Raw genomic sequence first — 12869 nt, forward strand, 5'->3', positions numbered from 1 at the left:
TAAGGTATTCACTTGATATCAATTCTTTGCTCCACACGTCCTTTTAATTATATTTAAAATAATATAATAATTATTATATATAAAAATAAATATAATCATAATTATTTTAATATTTAATTTTAAGCAATATAATTATAATGCTTCAGAACTAGGTCCTAAATTGCCATTGGAATAGAGCATGATGAAAAAAAATTTAACAAAACCTTCATGAATCACCAATAAAGAATGGATGGAAGGGAGAGAAAAAGAGAAATAAGGAGAGTTGAAGGTAAAATAGAAATTATAAAATATTCTCTCATCAGACCATATTTTAATTCCTTAACTAATAACCAAATTGACTAAAATAAAATGTAGGAATCTAATTGTTGAAGTAACCAAATGTTGAGGACTAAAACAACTATTTCTGAAAATTGAGATAGCAAATTTTAATTATGTCATAATTTAGGTAGTAAAAAATAAATTTTCTTTTTTTTTTTTTTTTAATTTTGTGTTCTCAAGCATTAGTTAGGGCTTAGTCCGGACGTATATTTTATTTTGCTTTCAATTAAATATTTTATATAGGCTGTGTAGTTCGAGAGTTCTGAACTTGGCCCAAGCATATATACAAATAAATAACATTAATATTTACTTTTTGTTCGCATTCCGAGCCCAGAAGCTCAGCCTCTCTTTTTGCATTTTTAATTTTCTGTAATTTAAACTTAAAACTTTACAATAATTATTTCCATAGCAGTCATGATCAATTTCCAAATTTCTTTGTTCCTTACGAACCTATTTATTAGGAACTAACCCTTTGATTTGTCTAATGTGAATGTTAGATACAAATAAGAAAGGCTAAAAATTTATTAAAAAAAAATTAAAAATTAAAAATCAACGCAATAACAAATTCTATTTCTTGTTGAAAAAAGTTGATGATTTATTTTCTGGACCACTATGTTGTTAGCGGTGGAAATGGATCGTTGACCATCTACATTTCAAGTATGCAAATTCCAATTCAAAATCCACCAACATAAACCTCATTTTGTCAGTGTTCAAAGTTGTAATAGACTTTCACTGTCAAATAGGATAACTGTCCCAACGGATTTTTGGGATTCAAATTGACAAGTTTGCATAACTTTTAATTGGATTTGAATTTAAAAAATAATATTCCTAATGAATTTGAGTTTGATATTCAAAATTTTGGTAATGACTATTAATTTGATTTTAATAAGTATGAGTAAAATTATATATATATATAAGTTGAATATTAAAAAATGGTGTACAAAAGTAAATCACTTGAATTCTTCAAAAATCACCATGCATCATATTAAAAGATTTAAATTAACTTACTTTAAAAAAAATAATAAAGATTAATCTATTAATTAATTTATTTTGAAATTTTAAATTAAATAACATATATTTTTATATTTTATTTTAAATATAAAATTAGATAATCTGTTATTAACAACATAAGAGATTATATTGTTACATTTTTATAAAAAAAATATTTAAAAAATAGTTAATAAGAATTTAATTTATTTTTATAGACATAATAATTCAAAATTTTAATATAAATTTAAAATTTTCATTTAACATAATTAATTAAAATTTTATCATTAATAAAATTTTGTAATTTAACTTTTTCAAAATATAAAAAATAAATATTAAATTATATTATTAAAATAAAATAATAAATATTTCGCTACCACACAAAGAAAAAGAAATTAATGTGTTATTATTTTGAAATGATATTCCTCTTGTGAGATCATTAAAGGAATTCAAGAAGATGAATAAGGCTTAAGTGCAACCGATCCAATTCCAAATACCAACCGGCAGCTGCTGTTAGAGTGCATTAAACATAATTTCTAATAGGATTTTTATTATTATTATTATTATTATTTAAGAGGAAATTTATTGCGTACATAAATAGACAAAATTGAAAACAAGGGAATAGTTGAATAGTCTACAGTGGGGCCCACCACATTGCGTGCCAAGATTTATCGGAAATTTTCTTGGCACGGAATGTGGTGGGCCCAACTGTAGACTATTCAACTATTCCCTTGTTTTCAATTTTTCTATTCATGAGTAATACTTACTTCCAAGAAAAAACTTCATTCAAACAGAACACTTAAGTGAAATTGTATTCGTGGACGCACTTGCTCCTCTTAAGTGTCTATCATACAAAGGATTGATGTCCAATTCAATTTAATACATTTCCTGCTATTAATTTTAGTTCACATTAATTAATCCCTAACACTAATAATTTCTTTTATTTTATAATATAATTTTATGAACTAAATTTTTTATAATAAAGAATTTATTATTATAAAAGAAAGAAATAGCTATATATCTTTTAAATAAATTGAATTTAATTACTCTTAAATTATAAGTTTATATTTTAAGAGGTAAAATTTAACCTTAATCCATTATACGAATGGAAATTTTATTGGACAAATTTTCTAATAATAGAGTTGTAAAGTCTTCCACTGGTTCAACTCCTCGCGGAGGCATTTGTTATCTTATTCATGGTGGATATTCACTTCCAAATGAAGGATGCTTTGTGGATGACACAACCACTCAAGTCATGGGATATTTTCCAATTTAAACTTTTTTTTTTTTTTAATTAGTCAGTCTGATCTAATCACGCATCTCTTTGAATATTGGTGGCTGTCTCTTGCCTGGATGAGTAGTTTTTAAGTGATTTCACTTTCCTTTTTTAAATAATAATTTACCTATTAACTTATTAATATATTTTTATTTAATATAAACTAAAATTTTAAATATATTTTAATGAGTATTTATTACAAGGTTTATGTGGAATTATTATTATTCTTGTAATTTTAATTAAGATAATATTTATATTTTTTCTAATTAAGAGTTAAAATTTACATGAATAACACTTAACTCTTAATTTTTTTAACTTCGTATGAAATTTATTTTAAAAATAATTTTTTTAATTGCTCTTAAAGAATAATTTAGTGATGTACGTTATTCAATTTTTAATAAATCAACATGAATAGAAACTATATTAAAAAAATAAATGAAATTTATTAATTTAATTATATTAATTATAATTTTTTAATTTATGTGAAAATAGAAGTCGGTATATGTTTGCGGTAGGAGGTAGTAATAGAAAATGCCTTTTTTTTTTTTTTTGAAAAACTGGTCCGAATGTAACCTCTTTATCGTTTTATTTCTTTCTTACTGGTACTAGTTCCTTTTTCGCATGACAATGGTTCCATTTGGGATCTTTGTTTGGTCTCTTCTTTTTGTTCTCTCTTCTGCTCAGATGACTACAAACACAATCACCTTGGGTTCCAGCATAACTGCTGGGACTAATTCTTCATGGCTATCACCCTTTGGTGATTTTGCTTTCGGCTTCTACCCTCTGCTTAGTGGTCTTTTTCTTGTTGGTATTTGGTTTGATAAAATCCCAGAAAGAACGCTAGCTTGGTCAGCCAACCGTGACGATCCAGCTAAAATTGGATCAACCATTCATCTGAGGCCTAATGGCCAACTTGTGCTCACACACTCAAATGGAACCGAATACCTAGTATACAATGGCACATCCACTATTTCTGCTTTGATGCAAGACGATGGCAATTTTGTCTTGCTAGACTCTTCTTCAAAAATCAACTGGCAGAGCTTTGATTTTCCTACAGACACCATTTTATTAGGCCAAGTCCTGGTTATGGGCCAGAAGCTCTACTCTAATGCAAATGGAACAGTGGATTACTCGACGGGAGGTACATGTTGGAGGTTCAGATGGATGGCAATGTTGTTATGTCTGCCTATAGGTTTGCTGATCCTGGTTACTGGTTCAGCTTAACTGCTGGAAACCAAAATGTGAGCTTGATTTTCAACCAGAGTACTGCTCTTTTATATGTTGTAAATCGTACTTCAATCATACCCACAATGACACAAAAAGTGCCTACTCCGATTGAAGATTACTACCACCGAGTGACGATCAATGACTACGGAAATCTCCAACAGCTTGTTTACCACAAAGAAAATGGCAACAAATGGACAGTTGTGTGAGCCAGATTTCATTGCTGCTCAGCCTTGCACGGTGTATAATATTTGTGGGGTGTATGGCTTCTGCACTTCACCTGATAATAAAACTGTCAACTGTGATTGCTTGCCTGGCTACTCACCATGGGATCCTAATGTTCCCTCAAAGGTTGCTACCCTAATGTGGTGATGGACTTTTGTGCTCCTAATTCTTCGACTTCAGATTTCACTATCGAAGTGATTGATAATGCTGATTTCCCAAATGGGGAATTTGCTGATATGGCAAGGACTGCTCCAGCAGATGTTGATCAATGCAAGAGTGAAATCACGGCTGATTGTTTTGCCATGGCAGCTGTTTTGGTCGAATCTGTGTGTTACAAGAAGAGAATGCCTTTGTTGAATGCTAGAATAAGCTTCCCTTCTACAAGTAATATAGTGGCATTTCTTAAAGTTCCGAAGGTAAATAACACGAACGAAATTCAAGACAATAACAGGCGTAAATCTCCATCCAGGGCTGTTCTGTTAGCAGGACTTCTGTTGTGCTCGATAATGGCTTTGCTCTTTGCAGCCATTGCCATTTACCATCACCCTCTAGCTCAGCCTTTTATATGTAACAAGCAGGTTCCAAGTCCAAAGCCTGTGGAAATAAATTTGAAGGCATTTTCCTACCAGGAGTTGCCAAGCAACAAATGGTTTCAGAAACAAACTTGGGAAAGGTGCTTTTGGTACTGTCTACAGTGGGATGTTAAATATAGAGGGTAAAGAGGTTGAGATTGCTGTGAAGCAGCTTGAGAAGATCATTGAACAAGGCGAAAAGGAATTCCTGACAGAAGTCCAAGTAATTGGTCTAACTCATCACAGGAATCTTGTTAGGCTGTTGGGTTTCTGTAATGAGCAGAATCATCGACTTTTGGTTTATGAGCTAATGATGAATGGGACTTTGTCCAATTTTCTGTTTGGTGAAGAGACAAAACCCAGTTGGGATAAAAGAGCAGAAATAGTACTTGGAATTGCAAGAGGCTTGTTATATTTGCATGAAGAGTGTGAAACGCAGATCATCCATTGCGACATAAAGCCACAGAATGTTCTTCTTGACAACAATTATACAGCCAAGATAGCAGATTTTGGCCTGGCAAAGCTCCTGATGAAGGACCAGACTCGAACGAGTACCAATGTTAGAGGAACCATGGGATATATGGCCCCTGAATGGCTCAAGAATGCTCCTGTGACGACTAAAGTTGATGTCTACAGCTTTGGTGTGATGCTACTTGAGACTATTTTTTGCAGAAGGCACTTAGAGTTGCATCAAGTTGATGAAGCAAGAGAAGGAGATGACATGATTCTAACTGATTGGGTTCTGTGTTCGGTGAGAACCGATAACCTAAAAGCCATTGTCAGCCATGATCCTGATGTTTTACAGGATTTTAATAGGTTCGAGAGAATGGTGATGGCAGGATTATGGTGCATATGTCCCAACCCAACTCTCAGACCATCACTGAAAAAGGTTATGCAAATGTTGGAAGGAACAATTGAAGTTGGTACTCCTCCTTTGATTGATGCACAAATGTTTTAAGATCATTGCTATTGTCTTCGTTTCATGCGTTTAGGAAATTGTAAACAGGGCTATTTGTGGGGAAGTTAGCACGGGAAGAAAACATAGTTATATCTTTCTAATTTTAACTTTTTTTTGTAATTTAATTATGTTGGCAGATATGCATTTCATTAGTTAAATCTTCATATACTGGATTAAAGTCTTGCAATTCAGCAGTCTTGAAAATTATCCAAGTTCCTTTGGTTTTTCATTTCTGTATTTATTTATATATATTGTTAAAGAGTTAGCCCGATATGATTTGTAGTAATTGGAATTTTAAACTATGGCCTCAATTTAAAATCTGAGTTATATATGCCATTGGTAGAGATGACAAAAGTTCTCAAATCCGACCCGTTTCATTCCAAACTTGGTCAATTTTTCTGACTGTGTTCTAATCTCAATTTATGCGAGGTGGGGACAGGAAGACCTTCTCAATTTTTAAACTTTTTGGCAAGATCATATTGCCTTTCCTGAAATTTCCAACACATCTGATGAATGATGATTCAAATAAAATGCAAACAGTCACCTAACACTTTGTTTGGATAGGTGGAAAAGGGAGAGGAAGGAAAATAAGTAGAGGAAAATAATTTTGAAAAGACTTTTTCATTGTTTGGATAAGAGAAGGAAAATAATGGAGGGAAGGAAAATAAATTTTATTTTCCTTTAGTTATTTTCTCTCCAAATTGGAGAGAAACTAAAAAATCAAAGAAAAAAACTAGATTTTAGTACTAACTCTTTTACTTTCCCTCTTTTATTTTCCACTCATCCAAACACAAGGAGGGAAAATAAAGAATGAAAAATAAAAAATATTTTCCTTCTTTTATTTTCCTTCCTCTCCTAAAATTTATCCAAACACTTTGTTTGGATAGGTGGAAAAGGGAGAGGAAGGAAAATAAGTAGGGGAAAATAATTTTGAAAAGACTTTTTCATTGTTTGGATAAGAGAAGGAAAATAAAGGAGGGAAGGAAAATAAATTTTATTTTCCTTTAGTTATTTTCTCTCCAAATTAGAGAGAAACTAAAAAATCAAAGAAAAAAAATTAGATTTTAGTACCAACTCTTTTACTTTCCCTCTTTTATTTTCCACTCATCCAAACACAAGAAGAGAAAATAAAGAATGAAAAATAAAAAATATTTTCCTTCTTTTATTTTCCTTCCTCTCCTAAAATTTATCCTAAAAGATCGCCAAGACCCATTTGGTGGGTATTCACATAAATAATTACCACACAGTACAACAGAAAAGAAGTAAAGGAAATTATAACTCTCAAAACCTAGATAGTTAAATTTCGCAATAACATGTGATGAGATCACGCAAAAATAGAGAATAAAAATGATAACTATTATAGAAAACCCTTTAATCCATAGAGGGATGAAAATTGATTTTATATTTTGAAAGAATAGCCTAGGATAGTAGGTGAACCCATCAAAGTTCTTCAGATTTCTTGGACAACCAGAAATAACAAAGAAGCAGAAGAAAAAGGAAAGTGAGGATGGTGGAGGACCCATATCGAATGTCAAATCAAATACCCATGCTTCATATCATGTAAAGCAAGGTTACTCCAAACATTACTGTCCTCAAAGAATAGCGTGGGTGAAGGGAAAAGAAAAGAGCTTCAATCAAACATGGGAATCTGCATATAAAAGAGAAAAAGGATGATGACATAGTATAATTTATATGAGTATAAAATATAATTAAATAATGTAAAAATCAATTAAAAATAAAAATTACATGCTTCAAAAATATATAGAAGTGTTAATAGAAATAATTTATATTAGTATAAAAAATAATTACATAGTGCAAAGATCCTTCAAAAATAAAAACTACATGCTTTAAAAATATATAAACAGTATGAAATTACAGTGTACAAATACTTAAAAATAAAAATGACATGCTTAAAAATATATAAAAGTGTAAATGAAAATAGTTTATATAAATATTAATGAAAAATAAAGTGAATGGAAACAGTTTAAAAGATAACCAATTCTATGACTACACAGGTTGTGAAAGTGTAAATGGAATGCGTCAAGAAATATTGGCTAAGTTACGTGTATATGCACATAGAAATATAAGATAAAAAGAGAAGACGCTTGAAAAAGTACACATACTTCACAAAAAAAGAAAAACTTGAAGACTACGGTGCCAAAGCATAGAAGAATTTTCAAACTCTTTCGAAAAGGATGCCAACTTTCTATATTGACTAGTTCGCGTGTATGAATGTGCTTGAAGAAAATTATTAAAGAATAAAAAGTTATATATGTTTGAAGAATAATATTATTTGAGTTTGGAGACAAAAGACCAAAATACAACATTTAAGCAAATGACTGAGGTAAAAATAATAATTTATGGGACAATGTAACTAGAGAGTATAGGATAATTACACGCTTCAGAAAAATATGGAACAATTACGCTTAAAATGACATAGTATAAAATTACATTGCGTAAAAATAATTTAAACCGATGGAAGAAAAAGTCAGTAAAAATAATTTGGGTAAATATGACATTGTTTTTATGAGATAATGTAAGTAAAGGGAATATGATATATAAATATGTATATACTGAGGAAAAAATTTTTTTTCCTCTTAAACTACACATGGTGCAGTTTAGAGCAGGAAAACTCTCTAAATTGGCTAATTTACGTATATGCAAGTGTGCTTAAAGCAAACTTCTTCAAGATCCTTTCATGGTTTTGTGCGATATACTTGAAGAGAATCATTTAAACATAAAAAGTACATGTGTTTGAAAAGAAAAAATTGCTTGCGAAGTATAAAAGATAGACATGCTTGAAGAAAAAAATTGTGTTTGAAGAGAATCACTGAAGCATAAAAAGTATATATGCTTGAAGACAAAAAAATTGCTTGAGAAGCATAAAAAATACATATACTTAAAGAAAGAAATTGCTCAAGTTTGAAAGTTAAAAATGACAAATTTTGAGTTGAAACGACGTCGTTTGTCTGAAATAACGTAAGTGAAGGGAATATGACAAACAAAGATATATATATATTTATGCGAATAATTTTTTCCGTACAAAAAAAACATTGTGTTATTTAAAGGAGAGAAACCTTTTCATAAGAAGTACATAAGTTTGAAGGAAAAAATTAATTGAGTTGAAGCATAAAAAGTACATAAAGTTGAAGTGAAAAAATTGCTTGAGTTTAGAATGTTAGTGAAAGGGAACATGACATATAGAGATATATGTTGTGAGAAAATTTTTTTTACCTACAATAACTGCACGGTGCCGTTTTTTAGAAAGGAAATTTTTTGACTCTATCACTTAAACCTCAAAATATAAAAAATTTACAAAATTACCATAGCCTCTTGAGCTCAAAATATTAAATATTTACAAAATTATCATTCAAATTGCCACTATACATTTCAACAGGACAATTTCTCATGACTTTTAATATATTTTAATTTATGATATATGGTTGGACCAATGAAAAATTTTGGGTTCCGTCGTGCGCCGGTCTAAAATGGAAGAAATCAAGGATAAGGAAATGACTCTTTAAGCGTCAGGATTGAAAGGTCAGCAAATTGGAATTTGGTTTGGCGGCCATGCCTTCACCATCTAACCTTTGTTGATGGACTAGTTAATTATAACTTAAGCCACATACAAGTCAAAACAATAGATTAAATTAGGAATTAATGGCTATCACATGGGAGATGGGGGCCTTGTAGAATTTCTTCTTCCATTCACTTCGATTCATTGATGATTGTTTCCTACCCAACCTTTGGTAATATACTTGTTTATTTCTTTTCAATTCCATAGAAGAAAGTTAGAAATGATTGTCAATAAATTTCTTCCTTATCTTCTGATACTAGCACTAAACTTCTGTGGATTACAAGGCCAGATTCGGCCAAATATAAGCTTAGGTACCGATATTACAGCTGGAACCAATGATTCTTGGCGATCCCCCTCTGGTGAATTTGCGTTTGGGTTCTATCCTCTGCAGAACAATCTCTACCTTGTGGGGATTTGGTTCGACAAAATCCCAGAAAGAACACTAGTCTGGTCAGCTAACCGCGATACTCCTGCGGAAGCTGGATCCACAATCCGTCTAACTTTCGCTGGTCAGCTTTTCCTAACGTATTCCAATGGTAGTGTTCAATCTGTATACACTGGAGCAGCTGCGAGTTTAGGATTCATGGAAAATAATGGCAACTTTGTGCTGAAAGATGGCAATTCCAGAGTCATCTGGCAGAGCTTTGATTCGCCAACAGATACACTCTTACCTACTCAAGTTCTAACTAATGGCCAAAAGCTCTTTTCAAATGCAAAAGGGACTACTGATTACTCAACTGGAAATTTCATGTTGGAAATGCAAAATGATGGGAATTTGGTGCTTTCTGCTTTTCACTTCTCTGATCGTGGATACTGGACCACTGGAACTCTGGTTAGCAATGACAGTCTGGTGTTTGATTCTAATGCTTCCCTATACATTGTCAATAGCACCAATGATGTTATTTACTCTTTGACGGCAAACTTCTCAGCCACGATTGGTGAGTACTATCACCGAGCAACGATTGATGATATGGGCAATTTCCAACAATATGTTTACCATAAATCAAACGGTAGTGGATGGATAAGTGTGTGGAAGGCTATCCATGAACCTTGCTTTGTTAATGCTGTATGCGGTGTCAATGGCATGTGTTCTTCTCCGGATAATGAAACAGTGACCTGTAATTGCATACCAGGTTACATTCCATTGGATCCTAATCACGTTTCAAAAGGTTGTCACCCTGAAACTGTGGTGAATTATTGTGCAGACCCTTCAATGAGAAATTTCACAATTGCGGTGATTGATGATGCTGACTTCCCATTCGAGGGTTTTGCAGATCTGGATAGAGTATTGAATGTTGATGTGGAGGGATGCAAAGTGGCTCTCATGGATGATTGCTATAGCATTGCTGCTTCCTTGGTTGATTCTAGATGCAATAAGAAAAGAATGCCTCTGCTAAATGCAAGAAAAAGTACTTCTACCAAGGGAATCACTGCATTTGTCAAGGTGCCACTGAAAAGCAGCAATCCTGGCACTCGGGAAGGTGAGAAGAAAAATCATTTTAACTTTCGAGCTTTTCTGGAGATTAGTCTTATTGTTAGTGCCACTCTTGCTTTCGTGTTCGGAGCCACAGCCATCTACTATCATCCAGCTACTAGAAAATTTGTCAGAAGGAGGCACTCTTCTAATACTACTATAGGAGTCAACTTTCGAGAATTCAAATACGTGGAGCTGCATGAGGCAACAAATGGGTTTAGTAAGACCCTGGGAAGAGGATCCTCTGGTAAAGTTTACAGTGGGGTTCTAAGCTTAAAGAATGTGCGGATCGATGTTGCAGTAAAGAAGCTGGAGAAAGAAATAGAGAAAAGTGAAGAGGAATTCATGACAGAACTCAAGATAATGGGCCGGACATACCACAAGAATTTGGTAAGACTATTGGGCTATTGTGTAGAGAACAATCAATGGCTTCTAGTCTATGAGTTAATGGCCAATGGCACACTATCTGATCTTCTGTTTGAGGAAGGAGAAAGGCCAAGCTGGGTTCTGAGGGCAGAAATGGCGCTTGGAATATCAAGAGGCTTGCTTTACTTGCATGAAGAGTGCGAGACCCAGATAATCCATTGTGACGTAAAGCCTCAAAATGTTCTGCTTGATGCCAATTACAATGCCAAGATTGCAGATTTTGGTCTGTCCAAGCTATTGAACAAAGATCAAACCAGAACAGACACAAATGTAAGAGGGACAATGGGATATTTGGCACCTGAGTGGCTGAGGAATGCACCAGTGACATCTAAAGTGGATGTTTACGGTTTTGGAGTAATGTTACTTGAAATTTTATGCTGCAGAAGGCACATTGAGTTAAATCGGGTGGAAGAAGAGAGCGAAGAGGATGATCTTGTTCTCTCGGATTGGGTTGTAAGTTGTATGATGAAAGGGAGGCTAGAGATGGTAGTAAGGCATGATCCTGAAGTATTGAGTGATTTTAAGAGGTTTGAGAGAATGGCAATGGTGGGAATATGGTGCATTCATCCAGATCCAGTTCTTAGGCCTTCTATGAAGAAAGTCACACAGATGCTGGAAGGAACTTCGGAGGTTGGAATTCCTCCTCTGCTTCATGATCAAATGTCCTAGTTTGGTCGTAAGACTCATTATAAATAAATTAATATTAGGGGAATTTATCGATTAATGTAATTTATTTATAGTAATTGTAAAGTCAGAAAACTTCCTCAACATAAGATTTTTATTTTTGTTATTAGAGTTGCTTACCTTTCAAGAATGTTTGAATTTAAAGCTTATAATAAAATAATTTTAATTGCTTTCTCTTTTATGTTTGGATAGGACTGTTCTTTCTTATTCATGAATGAAATTAAAAATTAAATAAATATTACATAAGTTAAGACTTTTCATTCTAATCTATTGAACAAAATGGTCATCTGTTAATGGCTTCTTTTTGTTCATCATGACCAAAGCCATCTCCAGTAAACTTGGTTAGATATGATGGAACGTGTTGATAAGTCTTGGTATAAACACTTATATCAGGTAGTTAAAACCTGAAACACTACCTTAAAAACTGTTCAACAGAGCCAAAGTAGTTGGAAAAAATAAAAAAGACAGTAGTTAGGACTTAGCTCGGACATGTACCTTATTTTACTTTGAATTATACAGTTTACAGGCCAGGAAATAAAAATTCCCCGAGCTTTGTAGTCCGAAAGTTCAGAACTTGGCCCAAGTAGATAAACAAATAAATAATATTAATATTTTTTTTATTTCCATTATGGGCCGAGAAGTCTAGCCTTTTATTTTATTATTATTTTTTTAATATTCTGCAATTGAAGCCCAAAAACTTTAGAATAATTATTTCAGTAGCAATCACGATCAATTTTCAAATTTCTCTGTTTCTTGTTAGGAACCAACCCTGTGATTTTTATGAAGCTGTCTAAGGTGAATGTTAGATACACGTAAGAAAGACGAAAAATTGAATATCAATGCAATAATCATTAACAAATTCATTTAGTTGTTGAAAGTTGTTAAAAGATGAGACCTATGAGTCCATACTATCTCTTCATCTAATACTATATACCCATTACACGTACTAAATTTGGGACCAATTTATCGTTTGCAGTGGAAATGGATCATTGGCTGGGTCCATCTACAATTCAACTACGCAAATTTCAATTCAAAAGTCAGCAACATAAACCTAATTTTGTCAGTGTTCAAAGCTGTGATGGACCTTCACTCTCAAATAGGATAGCTGTGCAGCGAATATCAAAATCAACTAAATTTTATTGGGATAA

At 32.5% G+C, this 12869-nt stretch overlaps 1 protein-coding gene and 1 pseudogene across 1 annotated transcript; both read left to right on the forward strand.

Annotated features, from left to right (window-relative positions):
* The first annotated feature begins 3130 nt into the window (after positions 1-3130).
* Positions 3131-5787, forward strand: LOC131177204 (G-type lectin S-receptor-like serine/threonine-protein kinase LECRK4; annotated as a pseudogene).
* Positions 5788-9219: 3432 nt separating this feature from the next.
* LOC110654125 (G-type lectin S-receptor-like serine/threonine-protein kinase LECRK3) lies at positions 9220-11895 on the forward strand. Its single transcript, XM_021810012.2, has one exon. It carries the CDS (start codon positions 9358-9360, stop codon positions 11704-11706), a length of 2349 nt encoding a protein of 782 aa, XP_021665704.2. The 5' UTR covers positions 9220-9357; the 3' UTR covers positions 11707-11895.
* The last annotated feature ends 974 nt before the right edge of the window (positions 11896-12869 follow it).

The sequence above is a fragment of the Hevea brasiliensis genome, unplaced genomic scaffold, assembly GCF_030052815.1.
Source record: "Hevea brasiliensis isolate MT/VB/25A 57/8 unplaced genomic scaffold, ASM3005281v1 Scaf353, whole genome shotgun sequence".
In the NCBI taxonomy this organism is placed as follows: Eukaryota; Viridiplantae; Streptophyta; class Magnoliopsida; order Malpighiales; family Euphorbiaceae; genus Hevea; species Hevea brasiliensis.

Excerpts from the sequence above, each read along its gene's own strand:
- LOC110654125 (XM_021810012.2), top strand. The coding sequence starts at position 9,358 with ATGATTGTCAATAAATTTCTTCCTTATCTTCTGATACTAGCACTAAAC.